General features: G+C 45.0%; 1 protein-coding gene and 1 non-coding gene across 2 annotated transcripts in view; one reads left to right on the top strand and one right to left on the bottom strand.

Moving 5' to 3' along the window:
• C4H4orf50 (chromosome 4 C4orf50 homolog) overlaps positions 1–15,890 on the top strand; it is a 109,967-nt gene extending 94,077 nt beyond the window's left edge. Inside the window, exon 12 of the mRNA XM_039911941.1 lies at positions 15,707–15,890. Within this exon, the coding sequence (XP_039767875.1) occupies positions 15,707–15,726 (20 nt within the window). The 3' untranslated portion in view covers positions 15,727–15,890. The remainder of the gene's footprint in view (positions 1–15,706) is intronic.
• LOC114811840 lies at positions 3,855–3,992 on the bottom strand. Its single transcript, XR_003759536.1, has one exon. It is a non-coding gene; the product is annotated as a small nucleolar RNA SNORA7 (small nucleolar RNA).
• Positions 15,891–18,860: the final 2,970 nt, after the last annotated feature.

Below are 18,860 nucleotides of genomic sequence, written 5' to 3'. Positions count from 1 at the left end.
AATGGACTATTATTTTGTATCAATGGATCACTGGCTTAGAACAAAAAGCTGGGCGGGAAAGCACTCTCAGTTGATAAGGGCAAGTGAACTCCAATGTCTCTTCTGAATGGTTACCAGGAGGGAATCTTCAGATAAAGGGCTTCTGCATGCATAATGTCTTATGCTTACCCTAAAATGGTTCAGGTAACTAGGTCTCATCACTTATCTACTTATAAAATGAACACAGGAACAGTTGGAGAGATGAGGCTGACATCAATACTAAGGAAGAACGCTAGGGATAAAATCTAGTTTGGAAAGGTATTTAGTGGCAGTGAGAGATGAGCCGCGGGAAGTGGAGTGAAATGGAATTTTTAATTCTGGAGTGCTGTTTACTTCACTTGATGGGCTTTTAAGATTATATTTGGAATGCCAATCTGCTTCTGAGCAATAGGAGGCTGCAAAACTATATCGAGAGAACTACCAGGCTCCAGATTAAACCATTGAAGAGATTAGGAAAATTAGACTATAAAAAAGTCATCCCTACATAAATTAACCCAAAACCGAATAGAACAAAGGGAAGCAGCATGGTCTAGTGGACCCAAAATCAAATTGAATAAAGGGAAGCAGCATGATCTAGTGGATAGAGCACGGGCCTGGGAGCCAGAAGGTCGTGGGTTCTAAATCCGGCTCCGCCACCTGTCTGCTGTGTGACCTTGGGCAAGTCACTTCACTTCTCTGGGCTTCATCTGTAAAACGGGGATTAAAATTGTGAGCCTTGTGTGGGACAGGAACTGTATCCAACCCGATTATTGTGCACCTACCCCGGCTCTTAGAACGGTGCCTGGAACATAGTAAGCTCAATGCCATAATTATTATTACTAATTGTTATTATTAACACATCTTTGTGAATCCTGAAAGTAGGGCTTAATAGATCGAATCCAGGACTAGGAATCAGAAGACCTGTGTTCCAGTTCTGGATCTGCCACTTCAAGCTGTGTGACTTGGCGATACTCAGGAGAGAAGCAGCGTGACTTAGTGGACAAAGCCCGAGTTTGGGAGGCAGAGGTCATGGGTTCTTATCCTGCCTCTGCCACTTAATAATAATAATAATAATGTTGGTATTTGTTAAGCGCTTACTATGTGCCGAGCACTGTTCTAAGCGCTGGGGTAGATACAGGGTCATCAGGTTGTCCCACGTGAGGCTCACGGTTAATCCCCATTTTACAGACGAGGTAACTGAGGCCCAGAGAAGTGAAGTGACTTGCCCACAGTCACACAGCTGACAAGTGGCAGTGCCGGGATTCGAACCCATGACCTCTGACTCCCAAGCCCGTACTCTTTCCACTGAGCCATGCTGCTTCTCATCAGCTGAGTGACCTTGGGCAAGTCACTTCACTTATCTGTGCCTCAGTTACCTCATCTGTAAAATGGGGATGAAGACCGTGAGCCCTACATGGGACAACCTGATTATCTTGTATCTCCCGCAGCGCTTAGAACAGTGCTTGGCACATAGTAAGCGCTTAACAAATGCCAACATCATTATTATTATTGTAATCATTAACTGTTCCTATGCCTGAACTCTCCCAAGCACTAAGTACACTGCCTTGCACACACAAATAATAAATATCATCGATTGATTCCTCATCTAATAATAATAATAATTATGGGACTTTTTCAGTGCTTACAATATGCCAAGCACTGTTCTAAGCACTGGGGTAGATACCAGTTAATCAGTTTGGACAGGACACAATCTCTGTCCTACATGGGGCTCACACTCTTAATCCCCATTTTACAGTTGAGGTAACCAAGGCCCAGGGAAGTGACTTGCCCAAGGTTACCCAGTAGATATGTGGTAGAGTCAGGATTTGAACCCAGGTCCTTCTGACTCCCTGGCCCATGTTCTGTCCATTAAGCCACAGTGCTTCTTGAGGTTTTTTTAATGGTATATTTTAAGTACCTACTATGTGGGATGCAGAGTGGTCTAGTGGATAGAGCGTGGAACTGAGCGTCAGAAGGACCTGGGTTCTAATCCCACTGTCACCACGAGTCTGCCGTGTGACCTTGGGCAAGTCACCTAATTTCTCGGGGCCTCAGGTGCCTCATCTGTAAAATGGGGATTACGACTGTGAGCCCCGTGTAAAACAGGGACTGTGTCCACTCTGATTACCTTGTATCTACCCCAGTGCCTGGCATGAAGTAAGCGCTTTAAAGATACCACAGTTAATATTATTATTACTACCAAGCACTGAAAGAAGTGCTGGGGAAGATATAAGATAACAGGGATTATATTCTTTTGGTAGTCCACATTAAGGAAAATTACCCCCAGATTTCACAGCTGATTTGGCGTAATAGGGCGTGGGCCTGGGAGACAGAGGTCCGTGGGTTCTAACTCATTCAATCGTATTTATTGAGCACTTATTGTGTGCAGAGCACTGTACTAATCGCTTGGGAAGTACAATTCAGCAATAGAGGCAATTCTTACCCAAACCGGGTTTACAGTCTTGAAGTGGGGAGACAGACATCAAAACAAGAAAACAGGCATCAGTATAAATAAATAGAATTATAGATATATGCATAAGTGATGTGGGGTGAGGAGGCGGGGGAAGAGCAAAGGGAGCGAGTTGAGGTGATACGGAAGGGAGAGGGAGTGGCTCTACCACTTGTCTGCTCTGTGACCTTGGACAAGTCACTTCACTTCTCTCTGCCTCAGTTACCTCATCTGTAAAATAGGAATTAAGACTATGAGCCCTTCACGGGACAGGTACTATGTCAAATCCAACTTCCAACCCCCTTCACCTCCCCTCAGCTAAGCCCCCTTCCCCCCTTTCCCTCTCTCTTCCCCTCCCCACAGCACTGTGCTCATTTGTACATATTTTTATTACCTTATTTATTTTGTTAATGAGGTGTCCCTCCCCTTGATTCTATTTATCGTGATTAAGTTGTCTTGTTTTTCTCTGTCTCCCCCGATTAGACTGTAAGCCCGTCAATGGGCAGGGATTGTCTCTATCCGTTGCGGAATTCTACATTCCAAGCGCTTAGGACAGTGCTCTGCACATAGTAAGTGCTCAATAAATACTATTGAATGAATGAATGAATGAACTTGCTTGTAAGCACCCTAGGGCTTAGTACTGTGTCTATACATAGTGTCTGTACATAGCAAGTACCATAATTATTATCGTTATTATTATTATGTGACAATAATTTCTCCTCATGTTTCATTTATGCTTTTCCTTAGTGGCCCCTGCATCCGTTGGTTCTATTTACGTTATTAAAACCGTGGGCCAGAAGTGTCTGATGATTGGCTGGGAGAGACCAGAAGTCGATGCTTTAGGTTGTAGCAACGGGACATTCATTACAGGCTACAGGGTATGTAGTTGACCAGTGTGCTTCTTCAAGAGACAATTCCTTCGCCGCTGGAGATTGGGAATGGAAACCGCTTTCTTAATATCGTGGTGTGGTGTTTTCATTCCAGTTTCCCAAAGAGGGTGGACGTGGAAATATTTTATGTACTTTAGAATCAGAAATGAATTGATTCATTCAATCGTATTTATTGAGCACTTACTATGTGCAGAGCACTGGACTAAGCACTAAGGGAATACAAAATAATAGACACATTTACTCCTCCCATTGAGCCTCATTATGGTATTTGTCTTGTCTTATGCCTTTGCGTCGACCCCGACCCGTAGCGACACCACGGACACATCTCTCCCAGAGCGCCCCGCTCTCCCTCTGCCATCATTCTGGTAGTGGATCCACAGAGTTTTCTTGGGAAAAATCCAGAAGTGGTTGACCATTACCCCCTTCAGCGTGGTCAACTTGAGTCTCCACTCTCGACCCTCTCTCCTGCCGCTGCTGCCCGGCACAGGGGAGTTTTGACCTGTAGCAGATGGCCTTCCGCTCGCTAGCCACTGGCCAAGCTAGGAATGGAATGGACAGGCCTCTACCTGACTCTCCCTCCCATAGTCGAGACTGGTAGAAGACTGGAAACACTCCAGGTGCGATCCTGAGAGGGTTCATTATGGTATTTACTCTGTGCCAAGCCCTGTGTTAACTGCTGAGATAAATACAAAACAGCGTGGCTCAGTGGGAAGAGCCCGGGCTTTGGAGTCAAAGGTCGTGGGTTCGAATCTCAGCTCTGCCACTTGTCAGCTGTGTGACTTTGGGCAAGACACTTCACTTCTCTGTGCCTCAGTTACCTCATCTGTAAAATGGGGGTTAAGACTGTAAGCCTCATGTGGGACAACCTGATTACCCTGTATCTCTCCCAGCGCTTAGAACAGTGCTCTGCACATAGTAAGCGCTTAACAAATGCCAACATTATTATTATTACAAATATATCAGATCGGATTCAGTCCCTGATCCACATAGGACTCACAATCCAGATAAGGGTAGGCTGTACAGAAAAGGCAACAGTTGATTTAAAGAATAATAGGCAGCAGATTCGACAAGCCAAAAAAAAAATGGTTCCTGAAGTTGAGTCCTCAGACTGCTCTAGTCACTACGTCAGTCAATCTTATCTATTGAGAGCTTACTGTGTGCAGAATACTGTACTAAGTGCTTGGAAAGTACAATTCAACAATAAAGAGAGACAATCCCTGCCCAGAGCGGGCTTACAGTCTAGAAGGAGGGAGACGGACATCAAAACCAGTAAGCAGACATCAATGGAAATAGATAGAATTATAGCTATCTGTCTGACTCCCTTTCTAGACGCAGGTCCTTTGTAAGGAGGGAATGTGTCTACCAACTTTGTGGCATTGTACTCTCCCAAGTGCTTAATACAGTGGTTTGCAAGGAGTACGTGCTCAATAAATACCACTGATTGATCGAATAACTTTGGGCCCCGGGAAAATTGAGGTCATTAAACAGTTTCAGAGCATTAGAGTAATATTAAAGGTTCTGAAGAAATAGCAAGAAAAGAGCCCAAGAAAGAAAGAGCTTATTGTGGGCAGGGAACACTGATTGTACTGTACTCTCCCAATCAAGAAATCAATCAATTCGCATTTACTGAGCGCTTGCTGTGTGCACAATACTGTACTTAATAATAATTATTATTGTACTTGTTAAGCGCTTACTATGTGCAAGGCACTGTACTACCCGCTGAGGGGGATACCAGCAAATCAGGTTGGACACAGTCCCTGCCCCCGCAGGGCTCACAGTTTCAATCCCCATTTTACAGACAAGGTCACAGGCCTAGAGAAGTGAAGTGACTTGCCCAAGGTCACGCAGTAGACAGGTGGTGGAGCTGGGATTAGAACCCATGACCTTTTGCCTCCCAGGTCTGTGATCTATCCACACTACGCCAAGCTGCTTCTGCACGTGGGAGAGTACAATGTAGCCGAGATGGTAGACCTGTTCCCTGCCCACAATGAGCTTACAGTCTAGAAGGGGGGCCAGACATTGTAAATAAATAAATTATGGATATGTACAGAAGAGCTGAGGATAAAGGGAGGAAATCCAAGTGCAAGGGTTGCGCAGAAGGGAGTGGGAAAAGAGGAAATGAGACAAGGCCGCTTGGAGGAGACCTGCCTTTAATGAGGCTTTGAAGGTGGGGAGAGTGATCGTCTGTCGGTTACGAAGAGGGAGGGCATTCCAGGCCAGAGGTGGGATGTGGGTGAGAGGTTGGTAGTGAGATGGACAATAATAATAATAATGTTGGTATTTGTTAAGTGCTTACTATGTTCCAAGCACTGTTCTAAGCGCTGGGGTAGATAGAAGGTAATTAGGTTGTCCCACGTAGGGCTCACAGGCTTCTTCCCCATTTTACAGTTGAGGTAACTGAGGCACAGAGAAGTTAAAGTGCCTTGCCCAAGGTCACGCAGCTGGCAAGCGGCGGAGCAGGGATTAGAACCCATGACCTCTGACTCCCAAGCGCGGGCTCTTTCCACTGAGCCACGCTGCTTCTAGCCACTGGCCAAGCTAGGAATGGAATGGACAGGCCTCTGCCTGACTCTCCCTCCCCTAGCTGAGACTGGTAGAGGACTGGAAACTCTCCAGGTGCCATCCTGAGAGGGTTCATTTATGGTACTTATGGTATGGGCAAGATCAAGGTAGGTTGGCATTAGAGTAGCAAAGCGTGCAGGCTGGGATGTAGTAGGACCCAAATGCTTAGAACAGTGCTCTGTCCATAAAAGCCCTCATGACGTAGTGGGAAGCAGCATGGTTTAGTGGCTAGAGCCCGAGCCTGGGAGTCAGAAGGTCATGGGTTCTAATCCTGGCTCTGCCACTTGTCTTCTGAGTGACCTTGGGCAAGTCACTTCACTTCTCTGGACCCCCATTACCTCCTCTGTAAAGTGGGGATTGAGACTGGGACGGGGACTGTGTCGAGCCCCATTTGCTCGTGTCCGCCTCAGCGCTTAGAAGAGTGCATGGCACGTAGTAAGCGCTTAACAAATACTATCATTATTGTTATTGAAAACTCAGGAACCAGGATATATTCGTTAAGCACAGGTCCCAGGGTCTTCTATTTTGCCTTTTTCCTTGCCCTTAGCTGGGAAGGAGCTATGCTCACAATAAAATCTGCTAATCTCCATAGTAACTCATTTCTTATTCCCTCCAGCTGCCCCTTAGTGTCAAGAGAAAAATGATTTCCGTGGTCCTTATCCTCACCAGAAAGAGACATTAGCTGTCACAGATTTGTTTCCTACAAGTGAAATCTACAACACTGGTATGCACAATTTCAGAAGGTTCCCTTCTGTAGTTTATTTACACATAAATCTCTCTCATTCTGCAGACTGCAGAAAAGTGGGCCTACCATGTAATAATCTGACTTTGAGGGTTTATGTAGGAAAATTGAATTTCTCTCCCTCCTATCGAATCTATTCTCCTACTACACCGAAGCTCACCACTCACCTTTCCTCCCTCTCACCCCTTTAATCACCTCCTCTCCTGCCTGGAATTCCTTCCCTCTCTTCAAATCCTGAAAAGCATCATGGCCTAGTGGATAGAGCACAGGCTTAGGAGTCCGAAGGATCCAGGTGCTAATGCCGACTTCGCGACTTGTCTGCTGTGTGATCTTGGGTGAAGTGATTTGCTGCTCCGGGCCTCAGTGACCTCATCTGTAAAGTGGGGATTAAGACTCTGAGTCCCTTGTGGGATATGAACTGTGTGCAAACTGAATAGGGTGTATCTACCCTAGCCTTTACTGCAGTGCCTAGCACATAGCAAGCCCTTAATAAATATCATTAAGAAATCATAATAATCCCCTACACCACAGCTTGCTGATTATGTCTGTTTATTGTTGCATTGCACTGTCCCAAGCGCTTAGAAACGTTCCTTGCACGCAATAAGTACCGCATAAATACGATTGAATAAACGAATGAATCTCCAAAGCCCTCCTGAAATCCCACTTCTGCCGGGAGGCTTTTTCTCATTATTTTGTCTCATAGCAACCACCAACTCCAACCACCCGTAATCCTTTCGTACATGTCGATGTATTTTATTCTTCATGCACTTATTCATGGCATTTGTTAAGCTTTTACTATGTTCCAGGCACTGTACTGGCGTCCATACAAGCCAATCAGGTTGGACACAGTCGCTGTCCCACATGGAGGTAACAGTCTTAAACCCCATTTTACAGATGAGGAAACCGAAGCACAGAGAAGTGAAGTAACTTGCTTAAGGTCACAACAGCAGACAAGTGGCGGAGTTGATATCCCATTCGAGCTGACGCACCTCCAGACTTTTGTAGAGCATCATCAGTAAATTTAGAAAAGCTACTAAATTACAATTACAAAACTACTAAATTACAGTCTGGCCTTACAATTGGAAATGCCTCACCTCAGTTGGCTTCTGCCTCCAGGGCTTCTACCCTGCCCTGATCTGGGACTTCTTTACATTAAATAAACAAAATAAGATATGTGGAAAAGGGATTTTCCAAGCAAGTAACAAATCAGGGATTTCCCCAAGAAAATGATGGTTATTCGCTCCACAGTGTCCTTATCCTCACCAGAAAGAGACATTAGCTGTCACAGATTTGTTTCCTACAAGTGAAATCTACAACACTGGTATGCACAATTTCACAAGGTTCCCTTCTGTAGTTTATTTACACATAAATCTCTCTTGTTCTACAGAACTGCAGAAAAGTGCCCACCAGGTAATAATCTGACTTTGAGGGTTTATGTAGGAAAATTGAATTTCTCTTATGTGCAAAGGTGTAATTGATTTTAATGTCTGTATTCCCTTCTAGGTCAACTCCTTGTGGGCAGGAAATTTGTCTGCCAGTTTGTGCGCTCCCACCCTCTCTGCACACATGAGACTGTGAGCCTATTTTGGGGCAGGGATTGTCTCTATCTGTTGCCGAAGTGTACATTCCAAGCACTTAAGGACAGTGCTCTGCACACACTAAGCGCTCCATAAATACGATTGAATGAATGATGCGCTCAGTAAATAGCATTGATTGATGTGGGGAAGTTTAGAAAAGAGTGAAAATAGATGGACAGGTACAAGTTGCATTTTGTTCTTCTGACAGAGAAAATGTGAATTGAAAGAGGAAATCCCAGAACTCATCCTCAACCCAACTCCTTTCCAACCCAATACAGCCCAACTATTCAGTCATCTGTTCTATCAAGCTAGTAAAGAAGAAGCAGCATGGCTCAGTGGAAAGAGCCCGGGCTTGGGAGTCAGAGGTCATGGGTTCGAATCCCGGCTCTGCCACTTGTCAGCTGTGTGACTGTGGGCAAGTCACTTAACTTCTCTGGGCCTCAGTTACCTCATCTGTAAAATGGGGATTAAGACTGTGAGCCTCACGTGGGACAACCTGATGACCCTGTATCTACCCCAGCGCTTAGAACAGTGCTCTGCACATAGTAAGCGCTTCACAATTACCAACATTCATTTTTTATTTTTATTTTTTAAAAAACCAACAAAGATGTGTAGAAAGCAGGTACAGGTCTTGCTGGGAATGGATCTTGTTATAATCATTTTGTCAGGTGGGAATTTTGGGGGTGTGCTATTTTTCTGGAAGGGAGATGAAATACAAAATTAGCATGATGAAGGCTGATACTCAGGTGACTGATTTTCATAGTAAATGGAAATTATAGAAGCGGCATGACATAGTGGATAAACAATGGACCTGGGAGTCAGGACGACCTGGGTTCTAACCCCAACTCCTCCACTTTTCTCCTGTGTGACCTTGGGCCAGTCGCTTCATTTCTCTGTGCCTCAGTTACCTCATCTATAAAATGGGGATTGAGACTGTGAACTGTGTCGATTTGCTTGTATCCACCCCAGCGCTTAGAACAGAACCTGGCACATAGTAAGCGCTTAGCAAATACCATCATTTTTATCACTATTAATTACCTTTTTTCTACATCAAGTTTTTAACTGTCTTCCTTTTGTAATGCAGATATACATTAATGGAAAACTTCACAAGTCTCTTGTGAGTTCCGCTTGTACGAAGGTAAGCTTCCTGATGTGAGAAAGATGTTGTAATAGCTAATATTATTAAACTGGGCTGGCCAAACCTCAGCAACTGAAGAGTCACAAGCCCAAACCGAGACAAGGCCAAGAACTGCAGAGGAAGGAATGGAAATGTGGCTGCAAAGATTTTGATTTCTGCTGTTTAATCTTCCTTTTTCTTCTCCTCCAGTTCCATGATGACTTGTTCATTCAATCCTATTTATTGAGCGCTTACTGTGTGCGAAGCACCCCCAAGTGCTTGGGAGAGTACAATATAACAACAGACACGCTTCTGCCCACAACAGGCTCACAATCTAGAGGAGGAGACAGACATTAATATAAATGAATAGATAACTATGATGATAATGATAATAATAATGTTGGTATTTGTTAAGCGCTTACTATGTGCAGAGCACTGTTCTAAGCACTGGGATAGATACAGGGTAATCAGTTTGTCCCACGCGAGGCTCACATTTAATCCCCATTTTACAGATGAGGTAACTGAGGCACAGAGAAGTGAAGTGACTTGCCACAGTCACACAGCTGACAAGTGGCAGAGCCGGGATTCGAACCCATGACCTCTGACTCCCAAGCCCGGGTCATGATGGTATTTAAGGGCTTACTAGGTGTCAAGCACTGTTCTAAGTGCTGGGGGAGATACAAGATAATTGAGTCAGAAACACTCCTTTTCCTACATGGGGCGCATCCCCATTTTAGAGATGAGATGAGTGAGGCCCAGAGAAGTGAATGATGATAATTATCATGTTTGTGACTATGGTATGGAAGTGACTTGCCCAGGGACATGCAGTAGCCAAGTGGCAAGCCAGGATTAGAACTCAGGTCCTTCCGACTCCCAGCCCCGTGCTCTGTGCATTAGGCTGTGCTGATCTGCCCATCCCAGGGGTTGGGAGTGAAAAATTCCTCTAGCCCAAATGAGGAGGAAGCATTCCCTGGGTGGGGGTGGGGGTGGGACAGACAGAGTACCCCAACCCCACCCAGCTCCAGTCCAGGCCGGTGGGGCCGCCTTCGCAGTGATCCAGCGCTTAGAACAGTGCTTGGCACATAGTAAATGCTTAACAAATGCCATCGTCATTATAAGCATTTTCTACACCAGAATTGCCATTCTGGCAGTTTTTGTTTTACGGGAACTGAGTCCCAAACCATTCTAGTTAATTTCCCCAGTCAGTCGGGATTTCATTTTTATTGAGCACTTACTGCGTGCAGACCACTGTACTAAGTGCTTGGGAGAAGACAGAATAACAATAAACAGACACATCCCCTGCCCATCAATGAGCTCCTCTATTGATCGTCACGAATGCGTCACCCTCACTTCCCACTGCAAGGAGCATAATATCCGACCACTCCTCTCCCCATCTTCGAAGCCATAGTGATAGCACATCTCCTCCAGGAAGGCTTCCCTGACTACCTTTCATCTTCCCATCCTATCTCCCCCTCTACTGCATCACCTCTGCATTGTCAACCTCGCTCCCCCCTGTACTTAGGGACTCTTCCCTCTCAGCACTTATATTTATTCATTCAATCGTACTTATTGAGCACTTACTGTGTGCAGAGCACTGTCCTAAGCGCTTGGGAGATTACAATAGAATGATAAACAGACCCATTGCCTGCCCAAAAGGAGCATATATTTATTCTCCGTTGCTTCCCCCTACCTATAATTTTGCTAAGTGACTGTCTCCCCTTTAAGACTGTGAGCCTGTTGTTGGATAGAGATTGTCTCTATTTATGGCCAAATTGCACTTTCCAAGCGCTTAGTACATGCTCTGCACACAGTAAGCGCTCAGTAAACACAATTGAATGAATGAATGATTCTCCCCACTATACTGTTAGTTCTTTGAGGGCAAGGGTCATATCTACTAAATCTCCCAAACGCTTAGCCCAGTGTTCTGCACAAAGTAAGCACCGAATAAAACCCCCTCTAGACTGAAAGCTTGTTATGGACAGGGAATGTGTCAACAGAGCCTGCCATAAATGTACTCTCCCAAGTGCTCTGCACACAGTAAGCGCTCAATAAATATAATTAAATAATTAGGGTTGCTTAATTTATTGAAGAGCTGCAATTTGGCTACCCTGTTATGTAATATGGAGTTAAATTTGCTTAAATGCGAGATTTAAGAATAGCCTGGTGATGTGGGCTGTGTTTAGATTTTTGGTCACAACTTGCTTTTAAAGAAAAGCCCATAATATCTTTTATCAGTCACTTAGATGCTCTTAGTGTTGTGACACAGTGAAAGTTCTCTTGAAGGAGGATGACGCTCCCTCTAGCATCATTTTTTACAAAAACAAACATCGACCACAGTTTCTTAGCCTTTCAGCTGCACCTGTGCATCTGGAAGGATCTCACCATAATGTTGTCATCTTGAATATTTATGTTTCTGTTTTTATGAATATTTATGAAGGTGCTATTTCACTTTGTCGATCTTTCGGGGGCACCACTTATTCTGAGATGCGGTTTCAAACCGCTGTGCGTAATTTCCTGCAAGTGCAAATTAATTTCATTTGGCTTCTGCGTGTCCAACTAGCCATCGATCTAAGGTACTGAATAATTGCCTATTGTGTGCAGGGCGCTGGACTAAGCTCTTGGGAGAGTCTGAAATAAGAGAGTTGGTAGCCATTACCACTGGATCTGAAGAGATGCTTTCAGCGTGGCTTAGTGGAAAGAGCGAGGGCTTGGGAGTCAGAGGGCGTGGGTTCTAATCCCGGCTCCGCCACTTGTCAGCTGTGTGACGTTGGGCAAGCCACTTCACTTCTCTGGGCCTCAGTTACCTCATCTGGAAAATGGGGATGAAGACTGTGAGCCCCACGTGGGACAACCTGATTACCTTGTATCAACCCCAGAGCTTAGAACAGTGCTTGGCACATAGTAAGTGCTTAACAAATACCATCATCATCATCTTCATTGTCCAGAGGTGCTATAGATGTGGATCCAGCCTTTTGCTTGACATCTTGGTTGTTCTGTCCATCCATTCATTCGTTCAGTTAGTCATTTATTGAGTGCTTACTGTGTGCAGAGCACTATATTAAGCCTTTGGGATAGTACAATAGAACAATAAACAATAATAAATAGAACAATAAACAAATTAACAATTAACTGCCCCTAACAAGCTCATGTGGGACAGGGACTGTAACCGACCTGATTAATTTGTATCTACCCCAGTGCTTAGGACAGTGCTTGACAATTCATGAATGCTCAACACATACCAAAAAAAATTAACAATAATTGTTTCAGTGGGAAAAAATGGGTTAGGGAGAGAATGACCGTTCCTCGATCTCGCCTGTCTTGCTGCCGACCCCTGGCCCATGCCCTGCCTCTGGCCTGGAATGCCCTCCCACCTCAAATCCCACAGACAATTCCTCTCCCCCCTTTCAAAGCCTTCCTGAAGACCCATCTCCTCCAAGAAGCCTTCCCACACTAAGCCCCACTTTTCTTCATCTCCCACTCCCTTCTACGTGGCTCTGACTCGCTCCTTTTGCTCTCCCCCCTTCTCCCTGCCCCACAGCACTTATGCATATATCTGTCATTTTATTTAGTTATATTGTTGTCTGTTCATTCATTCAATAGTATTTATTGAGCGCTTACTATGTGCAGAGCACTGTACTAAGAGCTTGGAATGTACAATTCGGCAACAGATAGAGACAATCCCTGCCCATTGACATTGTTGTCTGTCTCCCCCTTGCCTTTAGACCGCGAGCTCCTTGTGGGCGGGGATTGTCTCTTTATTGCTGTATTGTACTTTCCCAAGCACTCAGTACAGTGCTCTGCACACAGTAAGTGCTCAATAAATGTAATTGAATGAATGAAAAAGGATGGCTCAAATCAAGTGAAATAATGTATGATTCTGTCAACCTGGCTGAAATTCAGGAAAATTGTGAAAGACAAGAAAGAAAGCCTTAGGAAGCTCGGTTCAAGGAAGAGGATTCTGGATCCAGTCAATCAATAAATACTTCTTAGTGAATGCTTACTCTTTGCAGAGCACTGTTCTAAGCACATGGGAGAGTATCACTGCCCATAACTATTTTAAAATCAATCAATCAGTGTTGTTTCCTGAGTGTTTACCGTGTGCAGATCATCGTACTAAGCTCTTGGAAGAGTACAATGCAACAGAAATATAGAAATGTCCCCTGCCCACAGAGAGCTTACAGAGGCACACATTAAAATAAATTATAGGTACAGAGAAACAACCACGATTCAGGATATTCAAGAATTTAATACATGTTCTCCCTCCTACTTATCTCTGAGCCCCATGTGGGATGAGGAGTGTGTCCAACCCAATTAACTTTATATCTACATTGGTGCTTAGAACAGTGCCTGGCACATAGAGTTGAACAGATATTATTTTTAAAAAAATACACACCAATGCTGTGGAGGGGTGAGGACTTGAATGAACAGGTGATGTGTGAAGAAAACCAGGTTAGTCAGAAAAGGCTTTTCTATATCAGATGGGATTTTAGCAGGGTTTTGAAGATGGGGAGAGTGATGATCTGTCGAATAGATGCAGCATAGCTTAGTGGAAAGAGCACGGGGTTGGGAGTCAGAGTTCGTGGGTTCTAATCCTGGATCTGCCACTTATCAGCTGTGTGACTTTGGGCAGATCACTTAGCTTCTCTGTGCCTCAGTTACCTCATCTGAAAATGGCGATTAAGACTGTGAGCCCCGTGTGGGACAACCTGATTATTTTGTATCTACCCCAGCACTTTGAACAGTGCTTGGCACATAGTAAGTGCCTAACAAATACCATAATCATTATTGTTATCATTATGTGAAGGATTGAGTTTTAGACAGGAAGGAAAGTGTGAGCAAGAAGTTGAATGTAAGAGGAGAGAATGAGGCACAGTAAGTAGGTTAGAATTATCAATCCAACATATTGAGCGCTTACTGTGCTCAGAGCACTGTACTGAGCACTTGGGAGAGTTCAGTATAACAGTCACATGACCTGCCCATGAGGAGCTTCCAGTCTAGAGGGGAAGCAAAATGTTTGTGAACAGGCTTGTAGTGGGATAAGAATGAGGAGAAGTAGAGGGGAGAGAATTTATTCAGAGTCTTCTGAATATCTGCAAGCACTTGAGATGGTATGTGATCTTTGAAAGCTGCATTCTATTTTCTATACCGTTTTAGGAAAGATCATTTCTTTTGATGAGAAAACAATTCAGTGATGTGGAAGCATTTATGGAATGCCCACACTGTATTAATAATAATGATATTTGTGATATTTGTTAAGTGCTTACTATGTGCCGTCACTGTACTTAGCACTGGGGTGGATACAAGGTCATTGAGTTGGACACAGTCCCTGTCCCACATGGGCCTCACCGTCTTAAGCCCCATTTTACAAAAGAGGTAACTGAGGCACAGAGAAGTGAAGTGACTTATTCATTCATTCACTCAATAGTATTTATTGAGCACTTACTATGAGCAGAGCACTGTACTAAACACTTGGAATGTACAGTTTGGCAACAGATAGAGACAATCCCTGCCCAGTGTTGGGCTTACAGTCTAATCGGGAGAGACAGACGGACAAAAACAAGACATAATCACGATAAAGTCACGACTTATCCAAGGTCACACAGTGGACATGTGGCGGAGACAGGATTAGAACCCAGGTCTGACTCCCAGTCCACATCTTTGCCATTAAACTTGATGTTCCCACATTTTGGATAGTGTGTGAACTCCTAGTGTGAGCAGAGTCACTGGAAAAATCCTCCTTTCTCTTATTTAGTCCCATATGAGACAGGGACTGCATCCAACCTGATAATCTTGTATAATCATTGTGGCATTTATTAAGAGCTTACTGTGTGCCAGACACTGTACTAAGCGCTGGGGTGGATACAAGCAAATCAGGTTGGACACAGTTCCTGTCCCACATGGAACTCACAATCTCAATCCCCATTTTAGAGGCACAGAGAAATGAAGTGACTTGTTCAAGGTCACACAGCAGACAAGTGGCAGAGCAGGGATTAGAACCCACGACCTTCTGACTTCCAGGACCATACTCTATCCATGAAGCCATGCTGCTTGTACCTAGCCCAACGCTTAGTAGGCATATAGAAAGTGCTTAACAGCTACTATAATCATTATTTTGGTTCTATTACCTGGCCATGGGTATTCATTCACTAATTCAATCGTATTTATTGAGCGCTTACTGCGTGCAGAGCACTGTACTAAGAGCTTGGAGAGTACAATTCGGCAACAGATAGAGACAATCCCTACCCAACAAAGAGCTCACAGTCTAGAAGGGGGAGACAGACCACAAAACACATAGACAGGCAGCGTGTTTGCTTTTAGTGAGCCCTTTTGTTCAATCTCCTTTCCTTGCAGACACTCCTGGAAAACCTTGACCTATCCGTTCCGTTCCAAATCAGCGTTCAGACCGTGGGTTCATGTGATTTGCTTTCGGAGAAGCAGCATATCAAGTTCAATCTTCAGGCAAACAAAGACACTTCATCGTCTGCAGCCGGACATTTGACTGAAGACCCCCGATTGGACAACATTTCTCCTTAGGTAGCCGCAATCTCAATTTTTTCATATTTTTTTGTTTGTTTGTTCCTAACAAGGGGCCTTTGTCTGCATCTTCCCAGCCTGGTAGGATTTATTTTGCAGCATCCGCTTGAGGATAAACAGAGCTCTGAGAATGAATGCGTAGTTCAGCCTCTGAAGGCCGCAGCTAATTAACTACCAGGGTCTGATGTTGTTGCTTACTGGGGTAGAACAGATTGATTAGCCGCCTTAAGAGCTTAGAAATGTGCCGCCCTGTATCCGGAGAGGTCGAGGGGCTGGAAAGGAACCGTAGAGATCCTTATATTCGGGCATCGCAGAGAGTTGTCTACCTTCTCTCAGGAACATCCGCTCTTACCCATCCCTTGCTATAGGAGGTTTCTAAGGTCTCACCTGCATCCCTCCTGCTGCAATTTCAACTACTTCTTTCTAATGTTCATTTCATTCATTCATTCGATCGTATTTCTTGAGCGCTTACTGTGTGCAGAGCACTGTACTGAGCACTTGGAAAGTGCAATTCGGCAACAGACAGAGACAATCCCTACCCAAGAATGGGCTCCCGGTCTAGAAGTGGGGAGACAGACAACAAAACAAAACAAGTAGACAGGCGTCAATACCATCAAAATAGATTAATAGAATTATAGATATATACACATCATTAATAAAATAGAGTAATAAATATGTACAAATATACACAAGTACTGTGGGGCAGGGAAGGGAGTAGAGCAGAGGGAGGGAGTCGAGGCGATGGGGAGGGGAGGAGGAGCAGAGGAAAAGGAAGGGGCTCAGTGTGGGAAGGCCTCCTGGAGGAGGTGAGCTCTCAGTAGGGCTTTGAAGAGGAGAAGAGAGTTAGTTCGGCGGATGTGAGGAGGGAGGACATTCCAGGCCAGAGGTGGGACGTAGGCCAGGGGTCGTGCTTTCATTGAGAAGCAGCATGGCCTAGTGGAAAGAGCACAGGCCTGGGAGTCAGAGGACCTGGGTTTTAATCCTTGTTCGCCAATTGCTTGCTGTGTGACCTTGGGCAAGTCACTTCTCTAGGCCTCAGTTGCCCCCTCTGTGAAATGGGGATTCCCTAACTAACCTTTCATTTCCTTTTCTCCCACTCCCTTCCGCATCGCCTCGACATGCTCCTTTTATTCATCCCCCTCCCAGCCCCACACCTCTTCTGTCCATATCTGAAATGTATTTATTTATATCAGTGTCTGTCTCACTCTCTAGACTGTAAGCTCACTGTGGGCAGCGAATGTGTCTGTTATATTGTTATTTTGTACTCTCCCAAGCGCTTAGTACAGTGCTCTGCATACAGTAAGTGCTCAACAAAAATGATACTAATTGTTAAGCAGTTACATGGGCAAGGCTCTGTACTAAGCACTGGGGTGGACCCAATTAAATCATCCCTGTCCCACAAGGGGCTTAGAAAATCTTGACCTGTCCATCCAGTTCCAAATCAGCATTCAGACCCAAGTAAACCATCCCTGTCCCACAAGGGGCTCACGGTCTCAGTCCTTTTACAGATGAGGACAATGAGGCCCAGAGAAGTGAAGCGACTTGCCCAAGGTCACCCAGCAAACAAGTGGTGGAGCTGGGATTAGAACTCATGACCTGCTGCCTCCTAGGCCCATGCTCTATCCACTACACTGTTGAAATACCACAATTTCTATTATTATGATTATTATTTATTGGGCACTTACTGTGTGCAGAGCACTGTCCTAAGCACTTGCGAGAGGAGAGCGCACCAGAGTTCCCTGCCCACGGGGAGTTTACAGAGTAGACCAGCTGGTGGTGGGTGGGCTTGGGAGCCTGTGGGGTCTCCAACCCCTATGTAAGCCAGCTGGTATCTGGATTCCTGCGAAACCTCCCCATCATGTAAGATGCCCTGGGTGATTCTTGGATCAGAATCCGTCACCCCCGATATCACAGCCTAAAGGTCACTTAACCCTCTCCCCCACCACAGTGTGGGTATGGGTCATACATGAGGGGAGTGAGGAGGGAAAGCCGTGGGAAGCAACGTGGCTTAGTGGAAAGATCCCGGACCGGGGACTCATTCATTCATTCAATAGTATTTATTGAGCGCTTACTATGTGCAGAGCACTGTACTAAGTGCTTGGAATGTACAAATCGGTAACAGATAGAGACAGTCCCTGCCCTTTGACGGGCTTACAGTCTAATCGGGGGAGTCGGAAAGACAAAAACAATAGCAATAAATAGAATCAAGGGGATGAACATCTCATTAAAACAATAGCAAATAAATAGAATCAGAGTGATCTACATCTCATTAACAAAATAAATAGGGTGATGAAGATATATCCAGTTGAGCGGAGGAGTACAGTGCTGAAGGGGTGGGACGGGAGAGGGGGAGGAGCAGAGGGAAAGGGGGGAGAAGAGGGTTTAGCTGCGGAGAGGTGAAGGAGGGGTAGAGGGAGCAGAGGGAAAAGGGGAGCTCAGTCTGGGACTCAGTGGACCTGGGTACTAATCTGGGCTTCCCCGTTCGTCTGTTGCTGCATGACCTTGGGCAAGTGACTTCACTTCTCTGTGCCTCAGTTACCTCATCTGTAAAATGGGATTAAGACTGTGAGCCCCATGTGTCCAACCCCATTTGCTCATATAATAATGATGGTATTTGTTAAGCTCTTACTATGGGTCAAGCACTGCTCATATCCACGCCAGCGCTTAGTTACAATGTCTGGCACATAGTAAGCACTTACCAAATACTGCAATTATTATTATTACCGTTAATAATGTTGGTATTTGTTAAGCGCTTACTATGTGAAGAGCACTGTTCTAAGTGCTGGGGTAGATACAGGGTAATCAGGTTGTCCCACATGAGGCTCACAGTCTTAATCCCCATACTACAGATGAGGTAACTGAGGCCCATAGATGTTAAGTGACTTGCCCACAGTCACACAGCTGACAAGTGGCAGAGCCAGGATTTGAACCCATGACCTCTGATTCCCAAGCCCATGCTCTTTCCACTGAG

The sequence above is a fragment of the Ornithorhynchus anatinus genome, chromosome 4 (assembly GCF_004115215.2).
Source record: "Ornithorhynchus anatinus isolate Pmale09 chromosome 4, mOrnAna1.pri.v4, whole genome shotgun sequence".
NCBI classification, from domain to species: domain Eukaryota; kingdom Metazoa; phylum Chordata; class Mammalia; order Monotremata; family Ornithorhynchidae; genus Ornithorhynchus; species Ornithorhynchus anatinus.
This window is presented reverse-complemented; position numbering and strand designations above follow the sequence as displayed.